We start from the raw sequence: 22,178 nt of genomic DNA, 5'->3' as shown, positions 1-22,178 counted from the left end.
GCTGACGGGATGATGTGGGATATTAGGGGTAGTAGCCCGGTAGCTCTGGCTGACGGGATGATGTGGGATATTAGGGGTAGTAGTCCGGTGGCTCTGACGGGATGATGTGGGATATTAGGGGTAGTAGTCCGGTGGCTCTGACAGGATGATGTGGGATATTAGGGGTAGTAGTCCGGTGGCTCTGGCTGACGGGATGATGTGGGATATTAGTGGTAGTAGTCCGGTGGCTCTGGCTGACGAGATGATGTGGGATATTAGGGGGAGAACTCCGGTGGCTCTGGCTGATGGGATGATGTGGGATATTAGGGGTAGTAGTCCGGTAGCTCTTGCTGACGGGATGTTGTGGGATATTAGGGGTAGTAGTCCGGTAGCTCTGGCTGACGGGATGTTGTGGGATATTAGGGGTAGTAGTCCGGTGGCTCTGGCTGACTGGATGATGTGGGATATTAGGGGGAGTAGTCCGGTGGCTCTGGCTGACGGGATGATGTGGGATATTAGGGGTAGTAGTCCGGTGACTCTGGCTGACGGGATGATGTGGGATATTAGGGGTAGTAGTCCGGTAGCTCTGGCTGACGGGATGATGTGGGATATTAGGGGGAGTAGTCCGGTGGCTCTGGCTGATGGGACGATGTGGGATATTAGTAGTCCGGTGGCTCTGGCTGATGGGATGATGTGGGATATTAGGGGTAGTAGTCCGGTGGCCCTGGCTGACGGGATGATGTGGGATATTAGAAGTAGTAGTCCGGTGGCTCTGACTGGATGATGTGCGATATTAGGGGTAGTAGTCCGGTGGCTCTGGCTGACGGGATGATGTGGGATATTAGGGGTAGTAGTCCGGTGGCTCTGGCTGATGGGACGATGTGGGATATTAGGGGTAGTAGTCAGGTGGCTCTGGCTGACGGGATGATGTGGGATATTAGGGGTAGTAGTCCGGTGGCTCTGGCTGATGGGACGATGTGGGATATTAGTAGTCCGGTGGCTCTGGCTGATGGGATGATGTGGGATATTAGGGGTAGTAGTCCGGTGGCTCTGACGGGATGATGTGGGATATTAGGGGTAGTAGTCCGGTGGCCCTGGCTGACGGGATGATGTGGGATATTAGAAGTAGTAGTCCGGTGGCTCTGACGGGATGATGTGGGATATTAGGGGTAGTAGTCCGGTGGCTCTGGCTGACGGGATGATGTGGGATATTAGGGGTAGTAGTCCAGTGGCTCTGGCTGACAGGATGATGTGGGATATTAGGGGTAGTAGTCCGGTGGCTCTGGCTGACGGGATGATGTGGGATATTAGAGGTAGTAGTCCGGTGGCTCTGGCTGACGGGATGATGTGGGATATTAGGGGTAGTAGTCCGGTAGCTCTGGCTGACGGGATGATGTGGGATATTAGGGGTAGTAGTCCGGTGGCTCTGGCTGACAGGAGGATGTGGGATATTAGTAGTCCGGTGGCTCTGATGGGATGATGTGGGATATTAGGAGTAGTAGTCTGGTGGCTCTGACTGACGGGATGATGTGGGATATTAGGGGGAGAACTCCGGTGGCTCTGGCTGATGGGATGAAGTGGGATATTAGGGGTAGTAGTCCGGTAGCTCTTGCTGCCGGGATGTTGTGGGATATTAGGGGAAGTAGTCCGGTAGCTCTGGCTGACGGGATGTTGTGGGATATTAGGGGTAGTAGTCCGGTGGCTCTGGCTGACGGGATGATGTGGGATATTAGGGGTAGTAGTCCGGTAGCTCTGGCTGACGGGATGATGTGGGATATTAGGGGTAGTAGTCCGGTAGCTCTGGCTGACGGGATGATGTGGGATATTAGGGGGAGTAGTCCGGTGGCTCTGGCTGACGGGATGATGTGGGATATTAGGGGTAGTAGTCCGGTGGCTCTGGCTGACGGGATGATGTGGGATATTAGGGGTAGTAGTCCGGTGGCTCTGGCTGACGGGATGATGTGGGATATTAGTGGTAGTAGTCCGGTAGCTCTGGCAGACGGGATGATGTGGGATATTAGTGGTAGTAGTCTGGTAGCTCTGGCAGACGGGATGATGTGGGATATTAGGGGTAGTAGTCCGGTGGCTCTGGCTGACGGGATGATGTGGGATATTAGTGGTAGTTGTCCGGTGGCTCTGGCTGATGGGATGATGTGGGATATTAGTGGTAGTAGTCCGGTAGCTCTTGCTGATGGGACGATGTGGGATATTAGGGGTAGTAGTCCAGTAGCTCTGGCTGATAGGATGATGTGGGATATTAGGGGTAGTAGTCCGGTGGCTCTGGCTGACGGGATGATGTGGGATATTAGGGGTAGTAGTCCGGTGGCTCTGACAGGATGATGTGGGATATTAGGGGTAGTAGTCCGGTGGCTCTGACGGGATGATGTGGGATATTAGTAGTCCGGTGGCTCTGGCTGACGAGATGATGTGGGATATTAGGGGGAGAACTCCGGTGGCTCTGGCTGATGGGATGATGTGGGATATTAGGGGTAGTAGTCCGGTAGCTCTGGCTGATGGGATGATGTGGGATATTAGGGGTAGTAGTCTGGTGGCTCTTGCTGACGGGATGTTGTGGGATAATAGGGGTAGTAGTCCGGTGGCTCTGGCTGATGGGATGATGTGGGATATTAGGGGTAGTCCGGTGGCTCTGGCTGACGGAATGATGTGGGATATTAGAAGTAGTAGTCCTGTGGCTCCGACGGGATGATGTGGGATATTAGGGGTAGTAGTCCGGTGGCTCTGACGGGATGATGTGGGATATTTGAAGTAGTAGTCCGGTGGCTCTGACGGGATGATGTGGGATATTAGGGGTAGTAGTCCGGTGGCCCTGGCTGACGGGATGATGTGGGATATTAGAAGTAGTAGTCCGGTGGCTCTGACTGGATGATGTGCGATATTAGGGGTAGTAGTCCGGTGGCTCTGGCTGACGGGATGATGTGGGATATTAGGGGTAGTAGTCCAGTGGCTCTGGCTGACAGGATGATGTGGGATATTAGGGGTAGTAGTCCGGTGGCTCTGGCTGACGGGATGATGTGGGATATTAGTGGTAGTTGTCCGGTGGCTCTGGCTGATGGGATGATGTGGGATATTAGTGGTAGTAGTCCGGTAGCTCTTGCTGATGGGACGATGTGGGATATTAGGGGTAGTAGTCCAGTAGCTCTGGCTGATAGGATGATGTGGGATATTAGGGGTAGTAGTCCGGTGGCTCTGGCTGACGGGATGATGTGGGATATTAGTGGTAGTAGTCCAGTAGCTCTGGCTGATAGGATGATGTGGGATATTAGGGGTAGTAGTCCGGTGGCTCTGGCTGACGGGATGATGTGGGATATTAGGGGTAGTAGTCCGGTGGCTCTGACGGGATGATGTGGGATATTAGGGGTAGTAGTCCGGTGGCTCTGACAGGATGATGTGGGATATTAGGGGTAGTAGTCCGGTGGCTCTGACGGGATGATGTGGGATATTAGTGGTAGTAGTCCGGTGGCTCTGGCTGACGAGATGATGTGGGATATTAGGGGGAGAACTCCGGTGGCTCTGGCTGATGGGATGAGGTGGGATATTAGGGGTAGTAGTCCGGTAGCTCTGGCTGATGGGATGATGTGGGATATTAGGGGTAGTAGTCTGGTGGCTCTGGCTGATGGGATGATGTGGGATATTAGGGGTAGTAGTCCGGTAGCTCTGGCTGATGGGATGATGTGGGATATTAGGGGTAGTAGTCCGGTAGCTCTGGCTGATGGGATGATGTGGGATATTAGGGGTAGTAGTCCGGTAGCTCTTGCTGACGGGATGTTGTGGGATAATAGGGGTAGTAGTCCGGTGGCTCTGGCTGATGGGATGATGTGGGATATTAGGGGTAGTAGTCCGGTAGCTCTTGCTGACGGGATGTTGTGGGATATTAGGGGTAGTAGTCCGGTAGCTCTGGCTGATGGGATGATGTGGGATATTAGGGGTAGTAGTCTGGTGGCTCTTGCTGACGGGATGTTGTGGGATAATAGGGGTAGTAGTCCGGTGGCTCTGGCTGATGGGATGATGTGGGATATTAGGGGTAGTAGTCCGGTAGCTCTTGCTGACGGGATGTTGTGGGATATTAGGGGTAGTAGTCCGGTAGCTCTGGCTGACGGGATGTTGTGGGATATTAGGGGTAGTAGTCCGGTGGCTCTGGCTAACGTGGGATAGTAGGGGTAGTAGTCAGGTGGCTCTGGCTGACAGGAGGATGTGGGATATTAGTAGTCCGGTGGCTCTGATGGGATGATGTGGGATAATAGGGGTAGTAGTCTGGTGGCTCTGACTGACGGGATGATGTGGGATATTAGGGGGAGAACTCCGGTGGCTCTGGCTGATGGGATGATGTGGGATATTAGGGGTAGTAGTCCAGTAGCTCTTGCTGACGGGATGTTGTGGGATATTAGGGGTAGTAGTCCGGTAGCTCTGGCTGACGGGATGTTGTGGGATATTAGGGGTAGTAGTCCGGTGGCTCTGGCTGACGGGATGATGTGGGATATTAGGGGGAGTAGTCCGGTGACTCTGGCTGACGGGATGATGTGGGATATTAGGGGTAGTAGTCCGGTAGCTCTGGCTGACGGGATGATGTGGGATATTAGGGGGAGTAGTCCGGTGGCTCTGGCTGACGGGATGATGTGGGATATTAGGGGTAGTAGTCCGGTGGCTCTGGCTGATGGGATGATGTGGGATATTAGGGGTAGTAGTCCGGTGGCTCTGGCTGACGGGATGATGTGGGATATTAGGGGTAGTAGTCCGGTAGCTCTGGCTGATGGGATGATGTGGGATATTAGGGGTAGTAGTCCTGTGGCTCTGGCTGATGGGACGATGTGGGATATTAGTAGTCCGGTGGCTCTGGCTGATGGGATGATGTGGGATATTAGTAGTCCGGTGGCTCTGATGGGATGATGTGGGATATTAGGGGTAGTAGTCTGGTGGCTCTGGCTGACGGGATGATGTGGGATATTAGGGGTAGTAGTCTGGTGGCTCTGGCTGATGGGATGATGTGGGATATTAGGGGTAGTAGTCAGGTGGCTCTGGCTGACAGGATGATGTGGGATATTAGTGGTAGTAGTCCGGTGGTTCTGGCTGACAGGATGATGTGGGATATTAGTAGTCCGGTGGCTCTGATGGGATGATGTGGGATATTAGGGGTAGTAGTCTGGTGGCTCTGACTGACGGGATGATGTGGGATATTAGGGGTAGTAGTCCGGTGGCTCTGACGGGATGATGTGGGATATTAGGGGTAGTAGTCTGGTGGCTCTGGCTGACGGGATGATGTGGGATATTAGAAGTAGTAGTCCGGTGGCTCTGACAGGATGATGTGGGATATTAGGGGTAGTAGTCCGGTGGCTCTGGCTGACGGGATGATGTGGGATATTAGGGGTAGTAGTCCGGTAGCTCTGGCCGACGGGATGATGTGGGATATTAGGGGTAGTAGTCCAGTGGCTCTGGCTGACGGGATGATGTGGGATATTAGGGGTAGTAGTCCGGTGGCTCTGGCCGACGGGATGATGTGGGATATTAGGGGTAGTAGTCCGGTGGCTCTGGCTGACGGGATGATGTGGGATATTAGGGGTAGTAGTCCGGTGGCTCTGGCTGACGGGATGATGTGGGATATTAGGGGTAGTAGTCCGGTGGCTCTGGCTGACGGGATGATGTGGGATATTAGGGGTAGTAGTCCGGTGGCTCTGGCTGACGGGATGATGTGGGATATTAGGGGTAGTAGTCCGGTGGCTCTGGCTGATGGGATGATGTGGGATATTAGGGGTTGTAGTCCGGTGGCTCTGGCTGATGGGATGATGTGGGATATTAGGGGTTGTAGTCCGGTGGCTCTGGCTGATGGGATGATGTGGGATATTAGGGGTAGTAGTCCGGTGGCTCTGGGGGTGGACTACTATCCAAAAAAGGACAATTGAATGTTAAATATATAAAATGTAAAACTTTAATAGTACACCAAAAAGCAGATATGAAAACAGTGGTTTAAAAAGACATGGGTGAAAATAAACCCCACATGGCAAAGGGCAGGCTTGACCAAAAACAGGGTTAAGTCGCAGTCATGTAATTCAGGAGATTAATCCGAAACGTACGTAGGGGAGGCGGGCAGCCCTCACGGGGATATTGCTGTCTGTCTGCATTTACGGGTACATTATCTATTTTACAGGCGTCTACATATGTATTTATTTTGAGTCTAAGTTCGTTTAACTATAGGCGATACAGCATGAATTTCTGTGGAGTCCTTTTATATGTATTTAGCAGCAGCTACTTTTTTTCTGCATGGCTGAACAGCCGCACATTAGATGACTGCGACTTAACCCTGTTTTTGGTCAAGCCTGCCCTTTGCTATGTAGGATTTATTTTCACCCATGTCTTTTTAAACCACTGTTTTCATATCTGCTTTTTGGTGTACTAATAAAGTTTTACATTTTATATATTTGACATTCAATTGTCCTTTTTTGGATAATCTTTTCCTTCCCCCCCTATCCTGTATTGGGGGTACGGTGGTGGCATTTAAGCTTACTAAAAGGATCATGTAACTTTTTTTTTTTCTGGAAAGTGACAAATTATTATTATTTAATTTGCACTAAATTCATCAAATATCATGCGCCCTTTGACAAATTTGGTGCAGAAGCAAACAAAATGTTGTGCTTTGATACAGGACTATGGCTGCAGGATTAGTCGCCCCTTCCTGCATTACAATGTCTTTTCTGAACGTTGAGACTGGAGTGCAAGCCATGAGGTTTTTCCTGTATGTCTTTGCAAAGGATTTGGAATAGTGGAAAAAAAAAAAAATAGAAAAACCGAGTGACAGGTAGTTTCTATTTATTGTAGCAGAGAGAATTGCGGTTAACGGCTTGCTGTGCCGGAAAAAAAAAACCTTTAATTTTTGTTGTTTTTTTTTTTTTTTATAATATTCTTAAGGGTTTGTTCAGAATTCTTAAAAACCAAACAAACAAAAACAAACAAAAAAAAAAATCACCACCTCTGTCCACGGCATTCACCTTTAAAGAAGCTGAGCTGCAATACCAGACGCTGCCTCTAAACAGGTGTGGTGCTGTTTTTGGAAGAAGGCAGCCATCTTTTTTTCTAGGGAAACACTAAAATGGGCAAATTTCCTCTTTCCTGTATCCCTCTCCGTTCTGCATCTTAAAGACTCACGGCAGGATATAGAGAATATCTGAGGACGGGGCTCTAAAACACAAGACCGTGAAAGGAGCCGGAGGTCCCCCCAGTGGCTGATCCCAGACCACCCGCAGAGGCGTCATCATCGCTGTCCTTGTCAAAATCCTGCCACCACAGCGGCGACTTCAGCAGTGGAGAGATGTAAGCCGCCCTGTTTCTCGCTTCTTTTTCTTGCTCCTATTAAATAACAGAAATAAAATATATTAATCCTTTTATCTTTCTCATAAATCAATGCAACAATACTGATCATTGTTCAGCCTGATCTACCTGGTTCAGGAAGATAATCCCAGGACTGCAGCCTCATCATCCCTGAACACGTCATACCAGCTGTGATGAACAATGGCGCTTGTACGGTATGTGGTATGTTTAGGACATTGTGCCATACAGAGCCAAAAACCTATGGCCGTGCTTCAGTCACCCTCCAAAACGAGGTAGAACAGCTTTTGCTTCGTATAGCAGTGTAATCTGTAATGGAGCGGTCCTGATTCTCATTTGCCCTCCACTATCTTTCTTTGGGAGGTTCCTGTTTATGAGCTTTCTACTGGTACTATAGGTGCTGGGACTGTCTAGTCCCAGCATGCACTGCACTTGCCACTGTCTAATGGCTTGTCAGCCCTGAACTGTTATGCCTGTAGTCAGTGTGACAGACAGGACAGCAGACGGAGACAAAGGCCGCTCCATTTCCTGTAGAGAGAAAGAGCCGCCCTCACTTCCAGTTCTTGTAGAGTAACAAAGATCTGCACCCGCTTCCTATACAGTGTCAAAGATCCGCCAACCAATTCCTGTAGGATAAATTGTTGTAGAGCAAGACATTATAAAACAATAAAAAGTTTGTTTTGAGAATGATCCACCCCATTTCCTGTAGAGGGACAAAGACCCACCTCCACTTTCCATAGAGAGACAAAGACCCACCTCCACTTTCCATAGAGAGACAAAGACCCACCTGTTATGAATGGGTCCCCGAGGAGGATGGCAGGAACAGGCTAATCCACCAGAAGACCAGAGGTTGGTAACTAAGTGGATTGCAGACCCCTGATCCTATCCGCACAACTAGCAGTAGCCGTGGAGCGTTCCTACGATGCCCTAGACGCCTCGACACAGCCGGAGGACTAACTAAGCCTAAAGACAGAAAGATGGAATCTAAACTGCCCCGGAGCAGATCCCCAAAGGAATAGAGAGCCCCCAAACATATATTGTCGTTGAGACAAGATGAGACACAAACACAAGCAGAGAACAGACTGAGTAAACGGTGGGGCCCAAGCTGTCTAGACAGGACAGGATAGAAAAGATACTGTCTGCAATCACGCACAAAACCCTGAAAAAGTCCAACACTACTGATATACAGAAAACCTGAGATCACACGATCTCACCCCCGCTAGATCTGCACTCTGGTATAAACTGGCAGCAAGCAAAAAGATACATAACAGGGGACTGAACAAGCTGCAATATATGAGGCAGGGGCCAGCGCTGCCCCCAGCAGGGAGCACGCTGAACCCTAGCAGCAAAACAAAAAGCAAAAAAAGACAACCAGATTAGATGCAAAGGATTAGCAAAAGGATCACTTAGCTGAACCATGCAGATCAGGCAGGGGACAAAAGAGCTCCAAATGCACAGAGGAAATCACCAGCAACCTCCAAGAGTAGCCAGCTCAATTATATGCTCCCAGCCAGTAATCCTAGGTTTCCAATTATTGTCATCAGGTGGGGAACTTCCATCCACCTGGCCAGCTCCACTACTCTCAGCAACCAGCAGAGGGAGCTTCGGCTCAGAACTCCGAGCAAGAGAATTCACAACACCCACCTCCACTTTCCGTAGAGAGACAAAGACCCACCTCCACTTTCCGTAGAGAGACAAAGACCCACCTCCACTTTCCATAGAGAGACAAAGACCCACCTCCACTTTCCGTAGAGAGACAAAGACCCACCTCCACTTTCTGTAGAGAGACAAAGACCCACCTCCACTTTCCGTAGAGAGACAAAGACCCACCTGTTATGAATGGGTCACCGAGGAGGATGGCAGGAACAGGCCAATCCACCAGAAGACCAGAGAGGTTGGTAACTAAGCGGATTGCAGACCCCTGATCCTATCCACACAACTAGCAGTAGCCGTAGAGCGTTCCTACGATGCCCTAGACGCCTCGACACAGCCGGAGGACTAACTAAGCCTAAAGACAGAAAGATGAACTCTAAACTGCCCCGGAGCAGATCCCCAAAGGAATAGACAGCCTCCAAACATATATTGTCGGTGAGACAAGATGAGACACAAACACAGGCAGAGAACAGACTGAGCAAACGGTGGGGCCCAAGCTGTCTAGACAGGATGGGACAGAAAAGATACTGTCTGCAATCACGCACAAAACCCTGAAAAAGTCCAGCACTACTGATATACAAAAAACCTGAGATCACACGATCTCACTCCCGCTAGATCTGCACTCTGGTATAAACTGGCAGCAAGCAAAAAGATACTAACATAACAGGGGACTGAACAAGCTGCAATATATGAAGCAGGGGCCAGCGCTGCCCCCAGCAGGGAGCACGCTGAACCCTAGCAGCAAAACAAAAAGCAAAAAAAGACACAACCAGATTAGATGCAAAGGATTAGCAAAAGTATCAGTTAGCTGAACCATGCAGATCAGGCAGGGGACAAAAGAGCTTTAAATGCACACTGAGGAAATCACCAGCAACCTCCAAGAGTAGCCAGCTCAATTATATGCTCCCAGCCAGTAATCCTAGGTTTCCAATTATTGTCATCAGGTGGGGAACTTCCATCCACCTGGCCAGCTCCACTACTCTCAGCAACCAGCAGAGGGAGCTTCGACTCAGAACTCCGAGCAAGAGAATTCACAACACCCACCTCCACTTTCCGTAGAGAGACAAAGACCCACCTCCACTTTCCATAGAGAGACAAAGACCCACCTCCACTTTCCGTAGAGAGACAAAGACCCACCTCCACTTCCCGTAGAGAGACAAAGACCCACCCAAACCTCCTGTGCTTCACCTTGGTGTCTCTACTATGTTTATAAAGTGATATTTAGAATTCATTTTTATCAAATTATCTACTAGACAAGATCAACTTGCCTGAAATTATAGGGATCATTTACATCTCTGCTTTTTCCGTGTTTAGGAGTCCAGTGGGTGGTCCTAACCAGTGATTGAAAGTCATCTGTCATCATACTCATAGACCAGAAAGCCATCCGTCATGATTAGGACCGCCCACTGGACTCCTAAACCCAGAATGAGCAGAAATTTTCATCCGTAAGGTGCAGGGTCATGCTGAATATTTTTTCACAGACATGTATATATCAATCTGTTCGGTGGCTCCTCTTGGACTACAATTTTAAGATGACATATTTCTTCTAAACCCACTGCTAAAGCCATGTATCATGTTCATCACTAGATAAAATTGCAAAGTGCTTGTAATCAACATGAGACAAGTAACTTTGCAATGTACTACTTTACAGCTGGTTGCCTTTCTTACCGGCCATCTCAGAGTGACCGGTTTGCTATACGGCCTGCATAAGTCACTCTTCGGTGCTCCTGCCCTCCTCCAATGCAGCAGAGGACAAGCTGTCTCTGCTTACAGCATTGGAGACTGTCAAGCTTCAGAAGCAAACGCGCTCCAGCAGGGAGGAAGCCCAGAGGCAGAGGAACAATGCACTCCTGCAGAAAGAAAATAAGCCAGTGGTCACCAAGTTTTGTATTCACCTGCAGATACTTGATGTTGTCTTTAGAGATGGCCTCCATCAGCTCCTTGCTGAGAACTACATCTCCGTGTGTCTTAGAGTCTGAATGGTCGTGCGCCCGATGTCTGTAGAACAACACATAGGCTGTGTCTTTGGGGAAGAAGGAAGTGACGTTACTGACAGATTCGAAGGAGGAGAAGGAGACTCTGGTGTCATTGAAGAGATACCACTGGATCTCAACGTCAAGATGCTTTTCGCTGGCGAACTTCTTTGTGCTGGTGACTGGTGGTTTATGACTCTCTCTATCCATGCAGTCCCTGGAGTAGCAATAATAATGTCCGCTCTCTGAGGATAGCCCAGAGTGCACAATGACAGTGCACAAGTCATAGGTTGCGGACTGGCAGACGTTGACGGAGGTGGATCTACTGCAACTCTCTATACAAAGGTGAGGATTTCGTTGGATGGGTAATTTGAGCATCAGGGGAATGGACACATTGTCCAAGATCTTCTTCCTCCGCATAACCTTCAAGTCGAAGGAGAACCTGAGCAAGGTCAAGATCACATACTGCGGAGCAGCGGAGAGCTCCACTACCTTCTCGGCGTCTTGTAAGGAGCTGCAGGCTTCACATCGATATTTGTTATCTCCTGTCAGCATCTCGGGGCATAAGAAATGCTTGATTAAATCCGATAGGCTGAGGGAACACTTTTTTGACCCAACTGACTCAGTGGACGAAGAAGCGGTCAAGTTCTGGCCATCAAACTCAGAGCAATCGTTCTCGTCTTCTTCTTGGTTGTTATCTGATTTCTCCACCTTGCTTTGGTCTTTGTCCACTTTCTGTTTCCTTGGAGATCTTTTTGTCTGCTGGCCCCATAGTTCCAGACTTTTTGGTCCCGTATCTGCAGCTGGTGCACTGGAAGGTGTCGTAGTCTTCAAAAACATTGTCGTTGAGTCTTCTTTTGGTGGGAAAGCGAGAGATAGGTCGGTGAAAGCCTCTTCTCTGGCTGAGACACTCTGACACTTCAGACATCGAATTTTGGTGACGATTCGACCTCTAAACATCTGCTCCACCAACGTTCTGTTACCCAGAATAGTTTTCTTCACTTGCACACTGCAGTTGGTCTGGGCCAGAGTTTGGGATATTCTTTTGCCTGTTTTTTCCTCTTCATGAAGCCTTGGGGGTAGAGAAAAAAAAAAAAAAGTACAATCGGCAACACGGAAACAATCAGAATTTTTACACCATTTTTTTACACCAAATTAAGATGAGAAAAGTGGCAAAAAAGGTAAAAAATCTTGATATGTACTGAATATGTGCAAAAAAAAAAGGGAAGAGAAAAGTGATTCTCTGCACCTACATCTTCTCAGAGACTTACCGATCTAGCAGATATTTCAGGTACTCTGAGCAGTCCTGCTGCACACCAGGTGTAAACCAAGGGGGCCAAGATGATGCCAGGAAACTTTCAGGTGATATAGCCGGGCGCTAAAACACAGAACATCAACCATTATTAGTCACTGCAACAATGACATATAAAAGGAAAGACATGAGACCTATCGGGACACAGAGGAATAATCACCTACTCAGGACCTCCTTAGACAAGACAAAATTACCAGCCATCTCAATCCTGTATTGATCCTGAGTTACATCCTGTATTATACCCCAGAGCTGCACTCACTATTCTGCTGGTCCAGTCACTGTGTACATACATTACATTACTAATCCTGAGTTACATCCTGTATTATACTCCGGAGCTGCACTCACTATTCTGCTGGTGCAGTCACTGTGTACATACATTACATTACTCATCCTGAGTTACATCCTGTATTATACTCCAGAGCTGCACTCACTATTCTGCTGGTGCAGTCACTGTGTACATACATTACATTACTGATCCTGAGTTACATCCTGTATTATACTCCAGAGCTCCACTCACTATTCTGCTGGTCCAGTCACTGTGTACATACATTACATTACTGATTCTGAGTTACATCCTGTATTATACTCCAGAGCTCCACTCACTATTCTGCTGGTCCAATCACTGTGTACATACCTTACATTACTGATTCTGAGTTACATCCTGTATTATACTCCAGAGCTGCACTCACTATTCTGCTGGTGGTGTCACTGTGTACATACATTACATTACTCATCCTGAGTTACATCCTGTATTATACTCCGGAGCTGCACTCACTATTCTGCTGGTGCCGTCACTGTGTACATACATTACATTACTGATCCTGAGTTACATCCTGTATTATACTCCGGAGCTGCACTCACTATTCTGCTGGTGCAGTCACTGTGTACATACATTACATTACTCATCCTGAGTTACATCCTGTATTATACTCCAGAGCTGCACTCACTATTCTGCTGGTGCAGTCACTGTGTACATACATTACATTACTGATCCTGAGTTACATCCTGTATTATACTCCAGAGCTGCACTCACTATTCTGCTGGTCCAGTCACTGTGTACATACATTACATTACTCATCCTGAGTTACATCCTGTATTATACTCCAGAGCTGCATTCACTATTCTGCTGGTGCAGTCACTGTGTACATACATTACATTACTGATCCTGAGTTACATCCTGTATTATACTCCAGAGCTGCACTCACTATTCTGCTGGTGCAGTCACTGTGTACATACATTACATTACTGATCCTGAGTTACATCCTGTATTATACTCCAGAGCTGCACTCACTATTCTGCTGTTCCAGTCACTGTGTACATACATTACATTACTCATCCTGAGTTACATCCTGTATTATACTCCAGAGCTGCATTCACTATTCTGCTGGTTGAGTCACTGTGTACATACATTACATTACTGATCCTGAGTTACATCCTGTATTATACTCCAGAGCTGCACTCACTATTCTGCTGGTGCAGTCACTGTGTACATACATTACATTACTGATCCTGAGTTACATCCTGTATTATACTCCAGAGCTGCACTCACTATTCTGCTGGGGCAGTCACTGTGTACATACATTACATTACTCATCCTGAGTTACATCCTGTATTATACTCCAGAGCTGCATTCACTATTCTGCTGGTGCAGTTACTGTGTACATACATTACATTACTGATCCTGAGTTACATCCTGTATTATCCTCCAGAGCTGCACTCACTATTCTGCTGGTGCAGTCACTGTGTACATACATTACATTACTGATCCTGAGTTACATCCTGTATTATCCTCCAGAGCTGCACTCACTATTCTGCTGGGGCAGTCACTGTGTACATACATTACATTACTGATCCTGAGTTACATCCTGTATTATACTCCAGAGCTGCACTCACTATTCTGCTGGTCCAGTCACTGTGTACATACATTACATTACTGATCCTGAGTTACATCCTGTATTATACCCCAGAGCTGCACTCACTATTCTGCTGGGGCAGTCACTGTGTACATACATTACTGATCCTGAGTTACATCCTGTATTATACTCCAGAGCTGCACTCACTATTCTGCTGGTGTAGTCACTGTGTACATACATTACATTACTGATCCTGAGTTACATCCTGTATTATCCTCCAGAGCTGCACTCACTATTCTGCTGGGGCAGTCACTGTGTACATACATTACATTACTGATCCTGAGTTACATCCTGTATTATACCCCAGAGCTGCACTCACTATTCTGCTGGTGCAGTCACTGTGTACACACATTACATTACTGATCCTGAGTTACATCCTGTATTATACCCCAGAGCTGCACTCACTATTCTGCTGGTCCAGTCACTGTGTACATACATTACATTACTGATCCTGAGTTACATCCTGTATTATACCCCAGAGCTGCACTCACTATTCTGCTGGGGCAGTCACTGTGTACATACATTACATTACTGATCCTGAGTTACCTCCTGTATTATACTCCAGAGCTGCACTCACTATTCTGCTGGTGCAGTCACTGTGTACATACATTACATTACTGATCCTGAGTTACCTCCTGTATTATACTCCAGAGCTGCACTCACTATTCTGCTGGGGCAGTCACTGTGTACATACATTACATTACTGATCCTGAGTTACATCCTGTATTATACCCCAGAGCTGCACTCACTATTCTGCTGGGGCAGTCACTGTGTACATACATTACATTACTGATCCTGAGTTACCTCCTGTATTATACTCCAGAGCTGCACTCACTATTCTGCTGGTGCAGTCACTGTGTACATACATTACATTACTGATCCTGAGTTACATCCTGTATTATACTCCAGAGCTGCACTCACTATTCTGCTGGGGCAGTCACTGTGTACATACATTACATTGCTGATCCTGAGTTACCTCCTGTATTATACTTCAGAGCTGCACTCACTCTTCGGCTGGTGCAGTCACTGTGTACATACATTACATTACTGATCCTGAGTTACATCCTGTATTATCCTCCATAGCTGCACTCACTATTCTGCTGGTGCAGTCACTGTGTACATACATTACATTACTGATCCTGAGTTACCTCCTGTATTATACCCCAGAGCTGCGCTCACTATTCTGCTGGTGCAGTCACTGTGTACATACATTACATTACTGATCCTGAGTTACATCCTGTATTATCCTCCATAGCTGCACTCTCTATTCTGCTGGTGCAGTCACTGTGTACATACATTACATTACTGATCCTGAGTTACATCCTGTATTATACTCCAGAGCTCCACTCACTATTCTGCTGGTCCAGTCACTGTGTACATACATTACATTACTGATTCTGAGTTACATCCTGTATTATACTCCAGAGCTCCACTCACTATTCTGCTGGTCCAATCACTGTGTACATACCTTACATTACTGATTCTGAGTTACATCCTGTATTATACTCCAGAGCTGCACTCACTATTCTGCTGGTGGTGTCACTGTGTACATACATTACATTACTCATCCTGAGTTACATCCTGTATTATACTCCGGAGCTGCACTCACTATTCTGCTGGTGCCGTCACTGTGTACATACATTACATTACTGATCCTGAGTTACATCCTGTATTATACTCCGGAGCTGCACTCACTATTCTGCTGGTGCAGTCACTGTGTACATACATTATATTACTCATCCTGAGTTACATCCTGTATTATACTCCAGAGCTGCACTCACTATTCTGCTGGTGCAGTCACTGTGTACATACATTACATTACTGATCCTGAGTTACATCCTGTATTATACTCCAGAGCTGCACTCACTATTCTGCTGGTCCAGTCACTGTGTACATACATTACATTACTCATCCTGAGTTACATCCTGTATTATACTCCAGAGCTGCATTCACTATTCTGCTGGTGCAGTCACTGTGTACATACATTACATTACTGATCCTGAGTTACATCCTGTATTATACTCCAGAGCTGCACTCACTATTCTGCTGGTGCAGTCACTGTGTACATACATTACATTACTGATCCTGAGTTACATCCTGTATTATACTCCAGAGCTGCACTCACTATTCTGCTGTTCCAGTCACTGTGTACATACATTACATTACTCATCCTGAGTTACATCCTGTATTATACTCCAGAGCTGCATTCACTATTCTGCTGGTTGAGTCACTGTGTACATACATTACATTACTGATCCTGAGTTACATCCTGTATTATACTCCAGAGCTGCACTCACTATTCTGCTGGTGCAGTCACTGTGTACATACATTACATTACTGATCCTGAGTTACATCCTGTATTATACTCCAGAGCTGCACTCACTATTCTGCTGGGGCAGTCACTGTGTACATACATTACATTACTCATCCTGAGTTACATCCTGTATTATACTCCAGAGCTGCATTCACTATTCTGCTGGTGCAGTTACTGTGTACATACATTACATTACTGATCCTGAGTTACATCCTGTATTATCCTCCAGAGCTGCACTCACTATTCTGCTGGTGCAGTCACTGTGTACATACATTACATTACTGATCCTGAGTTACATCCTGTATTATCCTCCAGAGCTGCACTCACTATTCTGCTGGGGCAGTCACTGTGTACATACATTACATTACTGATCCTGAGTTACATCCTGTATTATACTCCAGAGCTGCACTCACTATTCTGCTGGTCCAGTCACTGTGTACATACATTACATTACTGATCCTGAGTTACATCCTGTATTATACCCCAGAGCTGCACTCACTATTCTGCTGGGGCAGTCACTGTGTACATACATTACTGATCCTGAGTTACATCCTGTATTATACTCCAGAGCTGCACTCACTATTCTGCTGGTGTAGTCACTGTGTACATACATTACATTACTGATCCTGAGTTACATCCTGTATTATCCTCCAGAGCTGCACTCACTATTCTGCTGGGGCAGTCACTGTGTACATACATTACATTACTGATCCTGAGTTACATCCTGTATTATACCCCAGAGCTGCACTCACTATTCTGCTGGTGCAGTCACTGTGTACACACATTACATTACTGATCCTGAGTTACATCCTGTATTATACCCCAGAGCTGCACTCACTATTCTGCTGGTCCAGTCACTGTGTACATACATTACATTACTGATCCTGAGTTACATCCTGTATTATACCCCAGAGCTGCACTCACTATTCTGCTGGGGCAGTCACTGTGTACATACATTACATTACTGATCCTGAGTTACCTCCTGTATTATACTCCAGAGCTGCACTCACTATTCTGCTGGTGCAGTCACTGTGTACATACATTACATTACTGATCCTGAGTTACCTCCTGTATTATACTCCAGAGCTGCACTCACTATTCTGCTGGGGCAGTCACTGTGTACATACATTACATTACTGATCCTGAGTTACATCCTGTATTATACCCCAGAGCTGCACTCACTATTCTGCTGGGGCAGTCACTGTGTACATACATTACATTACTGATCCTGAGTTACCTCCTGTATTATACTCCAGAGCTGCACTCACTATTCTGCTGGTGCAGTCACTGTGTACATACATTACATTACTGATCCTGAGTTACATCCTGTATTATACTCCAGAGCTGCACTCACTATTCTGCTGGGGCAGTCACTGTGTACATACATTACATTACTGATCCTGAGTTACCTCCTGTATTATACTTCAGAGCTGCACTCACTCTTCGGCTGGTGCAGTCACTGTGTACATACATTACATTACTGATCCTGAGTTACATCCTGTATTATCCTCCATAGCTGCACTCACTATTCTGCTGGTGCAGTCACTGTGTACATACATTACATTACTGATCCTGAGTTACCTCCTGTATTATACCCCAGAGCTGCGCTCACTATTCTGCTGGTGCAGTCACTGTGTACATACATTACATTACTGATCCTGAGTTACATCCTGTATTATCCTCCATAGCTGCACTCTCTATTCTGCTGGTGCAGTCACTGTGTACATACATTACATTACTGATCCTGAGTTACATCCTGTATTATACCCCAGAGCTGCACTCACTATTCTGCTGGTGTAGTCACTGTGTACATACATTACATTACTGATCCTGAGTTACCTCCTGTATTATACCCCAGAGCTGCGCTCACTATTCTGCTGGTGCAGTCACTGTGTACATACATTACATTACTGATCCTGAGTTACCTCCTGTATTATACTCCAGAGCTGCGCTCACTATTCTGCTGGTGCAGTCACTGTGTACATACATTACATTACTGATCCTGAGTTACATCCTGTATTATACCCCAGAGCTGCACTCACTATTCTGCTGGTGTAGTCACTGTGTACATACATTACATTACTGATCCTGAGTTACCTCCTGTATTATACCCCAGAGCTGCGCTCACTATTCTGCTGGTGCAGTCACTGTGTACATACATTACATTACTGATCCTGAGTTACATCCTGTATTATACCCCAGAGCTGCACTCACTATTCTGCTGGTGCAGTCACTGTGTACATCCATTACATTACTGATCCTGAGTTACATCCTGTATTATACCCCAGAGCTGCACTCACTATTCTGCTGGTGCAGTCACTGTGTACATCCATTACATTACTGATCCTGAGTTACATCCTGTATTATACCCCAGAGCTGCGCTCACTATTCTGCTGGTGCAGTCACTGTGTACATACATTACATTACTGATCCTGAGTTACATCCTGTATTATACCCCAGAGCTGCACTCACTATTCTGCTGGTGCAGTCACTGTGTACATACATTACATTACTGATCCTGAGTTACCTCCTGTATTATACCCCAGAGCTGCGCTCACTATTCTGCTGGTGCAGTCACTGTGTATATACATTACATTACTGATCCTGAGTTACATCCTGTATTATCCTCCATAGCTGCACTCACTATTCTGCTGGTGCAGTCACTGTGTACATACATTACATTACTGATCCTGAGTTACATCCTGTATTATACCCCAGAGCTGCACTCACTATTCTGCTGGTGCAGTCACTGTGTACATACATTACATTACTGATCCTGAGTTACCTCCTGTATTATACCCCAGAGCTGCGCTCACTATTCTGCTGGTGCAGTCACTGTGTATATACATTACATTACTGATCCTGAGTTACATCCTGTATTATCCTCCATAGCTGCACTCACTATTCTGCTGGTGCAGTCACACACTGTAGCACAATTTACAAGATGTATTCGTACCCACCTGACTGTGCTCTAAAAAAGCAAACAGATGCTGCAACTTCATCATCAGGGGCTGAGAGCTGCTGTCCTGTAGACCGAGGACCGAGTGCCTGAAACTGAGAACGTTGGAGAACAAACTGGAATGAGATAATTCTGCTCATCACTCTGCATTTGCTGCATCTTAAGGAGTAACCAGAGGCGTGGATATCCTATCAGGCCTCAGAGCCCCCCAACCCTCATACCGGCCATGGGGGATAAGAAGATGTGACATGGGCCCTATGGCCCCCAGCCCACCATGTACCATTTATAGTACGTCCAGTCCCAGATTCGGGGTCTTGTTGCTACCTCTGCGCCCCTATTCCTATGTTCCCCAATCTCCGCCTAAGCAGCTGACTGTGGTGAAGACATAACTCCCATCATCCTCTGACAGCCTGCGGCTCGATGTTGAGATGTGGCCGGAGCCATCATTCCTTCCTGCTGATAAAATCCATGATGTTATTTTTAGTAGAAGTAAATTGTCATCTAAGGATGAGATCAATGTCCACAGTACGAGCGTCCTCCGGATAGTTTCCCCCATAGCTTCTCCCCGAGTCTCTCCCCCCCGAGCGTCCCCTCCCAAGACTCTCCTCCAGAGCGTCCTCCCGAGCCTCTCTCCCAGAGCTTCCCCCCTGAGGCTCTCCCCCCAGAGCGTCCCCCCAAGCCTCTCCCCGCAGAGTGTCCCCCCGAGCCTCTCCCCCCAGAGTGTCCCCCAAGAACCTCTCCCCCAGAGCTTCCCACCAGAGCGTCCCGCCAGAACCTCTCCCCCCAGAGTCCCTCCAAGCCTCTCCCCCAGACCATCCCCTAGAGCTTCTCCCCCCCAAACTGTCCCCCCGAGCCTCTCCCCCCAGAGCATCCCCCCGAGCCTCTCCATCCCAGAGCGTCCCCCCGAGCCTCTCCCCCCAGATCATCCCCCGAGCCTCTCCATCCCAGAGCGTCCCCCCGAGCCTCTCCCCCCAGATCATCCCCCGAGCCTCTCCATCCCAGAGCTTCCCCCCCCGGAGCCTCTCCCCCCAGAGTATCCCCCCGAGCCTCTCCATCCCAGAGCTTCCCCCCCTGTGCCTCTCCCCTCAAAGCGTCCCCCCGAGCCTCTCCCCCCGAGCATCCCCCCGAGCCTCTCCATCCCAGAGCGTCCCCCCCCGAGCCTCTCCATCCCAGAGCGTCCCCCGAGCCTCTCCCCACAGAGCGATCCCCCAAGCCTCTCCATCCCAGAGCTTCCCCCCCGAGCCTCTCCCCCCAGAGCATCACCCCGAGCCTCTCCATCCCAGAGCTTCCCCCCCGAGCCTCTCCCCCCAGAGCATCACCCCGAGCCTCTCCATCCCAGAGCTTCCCCCCCGAGCCTCTCCCCCCAGAGCATCACCCCGAGCCTCTCCATCCCAGAGCTTCCCCCCCGAGACTCTCCCCCAGAGCATCCCCCCGAGCCTCTCCATCCCAGAGCTTCACCCCGAGCCTCTCCCTTCAGGGCGTCCCCCCAGAGCCTCTCCTCCCAGAGTCCCTCCGAGCCTCTCCCCCCAGAGCGTCTCCCCAGAACCTCTCCCCCAGAGCTTCCCCTCTGAGCCTCTCCCCCCAGAGCGTCCCCCCAAGCCTCTCCCCCCAGAGCGTCTCCCCAGAACCTATCCCCCAGCCTCTCCCCCAGAGCTTCCCCCCAAGCCTCTCCCCCAGAGCGTCCGAAGAGCCTCTCCCCCCAGAGCGTACCCCCACAACCTCTCTCCCCCCGAGCCTCTCCCCCAGAGTGTCCCCCCAAGCCTCTCCCCCCAGAGCCTCCCCCAGAGCCTCTCGCCCCAGAGCGTCCCCCCAGAACCTCTCCCCCCAAAGTTGCTTCGAGCCTCTCCCCCAGACCATCCCCTAGAGCTTCTCCCCCAGAGCTTCCCCCCAGCCTCTCCCCCCAGAGCGTCCCCCCCGAGCCTCTCCCCCCAGAGCGTCACCACGAGCCTCTCCCCCCAGAGCGTCCCGCACGAGCCTCTCCATCCCAGAGCGTCCCCCCAAGCCTCTCCCCCCAGATCGTCTCTCGAGCTTCTCCCCCCAGAGTGATCCCCCCAAAGCATCTCCTCTAGAGCGTTCACCCTCGAGTGTCTCCCCACAGAGCATCTCCCCAATCGTTCTCCGGCACAATGACACTGCCGGCTATTTAAAGGCACATCACTATTTTTATATTATTTATAAAGGACAAGTGGAGCCTTGAGGGGCCTCTTAGTCACCAGAAGACCCCTGAGAACAAACATAACAGCATAATATAAGGGGGTGGCATTTACAGAGGACCACCCATGAGCAAAATTCAAGGCCCCCAATATCTTCACCATGCTTACCAGCCCCTCAATGACTGTGCTGCATGGAGGGCATAAGAGGTCCAGGAAGGGCCGGAGTTTGGGGAAGATGTAGTTCATTCCAGCTCGTGAAGTGCGGTGTACAATATAGGGACTACAAGTTCCAGCTATAAAGGTATACAAAAGCCGGAAGTGCAACCTGGGAATCGCCATTTCCATTTATGTGCAGTTTTTGTTGTAATTCCATTGCCATCTACAGCCCACATAATACCGCCATATAATGCTAAGATAATATTTTCATATACAACCCACATATCATCTTATAGTGTCAAGACAATACTGTCATATGGTGTAAAGAAGTTAAATACCGCCATATGATACTAAGATAATATTGTCATATACAATCCACATAATACTGTCATGTCAAGAAGATACCTACATGTATGCTCGGTGCCTCGGGG

General features: G+C 48.4%; 1 protein-coding gene across 2 annotated transcripts in view; it reads right to left on the bottom strand.

Annotated features, from left to right (window-relative positions):
- Positions 1–6,842: 6,842 nt before the first annotated feature.
- USP35 (ubiquitin specific peptidase 35) overlaps positions 6,843–22,178 on the bottom strand; it is a 46,312-nt gene continuing 30,976 nt past the window's right edge. For both annotated transcript variants that reach the window (XM_073548644.1, XM_073548643.1), the window contains exons 8-11: positions 19,440–19,533; positions 12,212–12,318; positions 10,863–12,012; positions 6,843–7,335 (exon numbers count right to left, since the gene is read on the bottom strand). In XM_073548644.1, coding sequence (XP_073404745.1) covers positions 7,168–7,335; positions 10,863–12,012; positions 12,212–12,318; positions 19,440–19,533 — 1,519 coding nt within the window. In that variant the 3' untranslated portion in view covers positions 6,843–7,167. The remainder of the gene's footprint in view (positions 7,336–10,862; positions 12,013–12,211; positions 12,319–19,439; positions 19,534–22,178) is intronic.

The sequence above is a fragment of the Dendrobates tinctorius genome, unplaced genomic scaffold, assembly GCF_039654945.1.
Source record: "Dendrobates tinctorius isolate UK_male_01 unplaced genomic scaffold, ASM3965494v1 ptg000157l, whole genome shotgun sequence".
NCBI classification, from domain to species: Eukaryota; Metazoa; Chordata; class Amphibia; order Anura; family Dendrobatidae; genus Dendrobates; species Dendrobates tinctorius.
The sequence above is the reverse complement of the archived record's forward strand: the minus strand, read 5'-3'. Positions and strand labels throughout refer to the sequence as shown.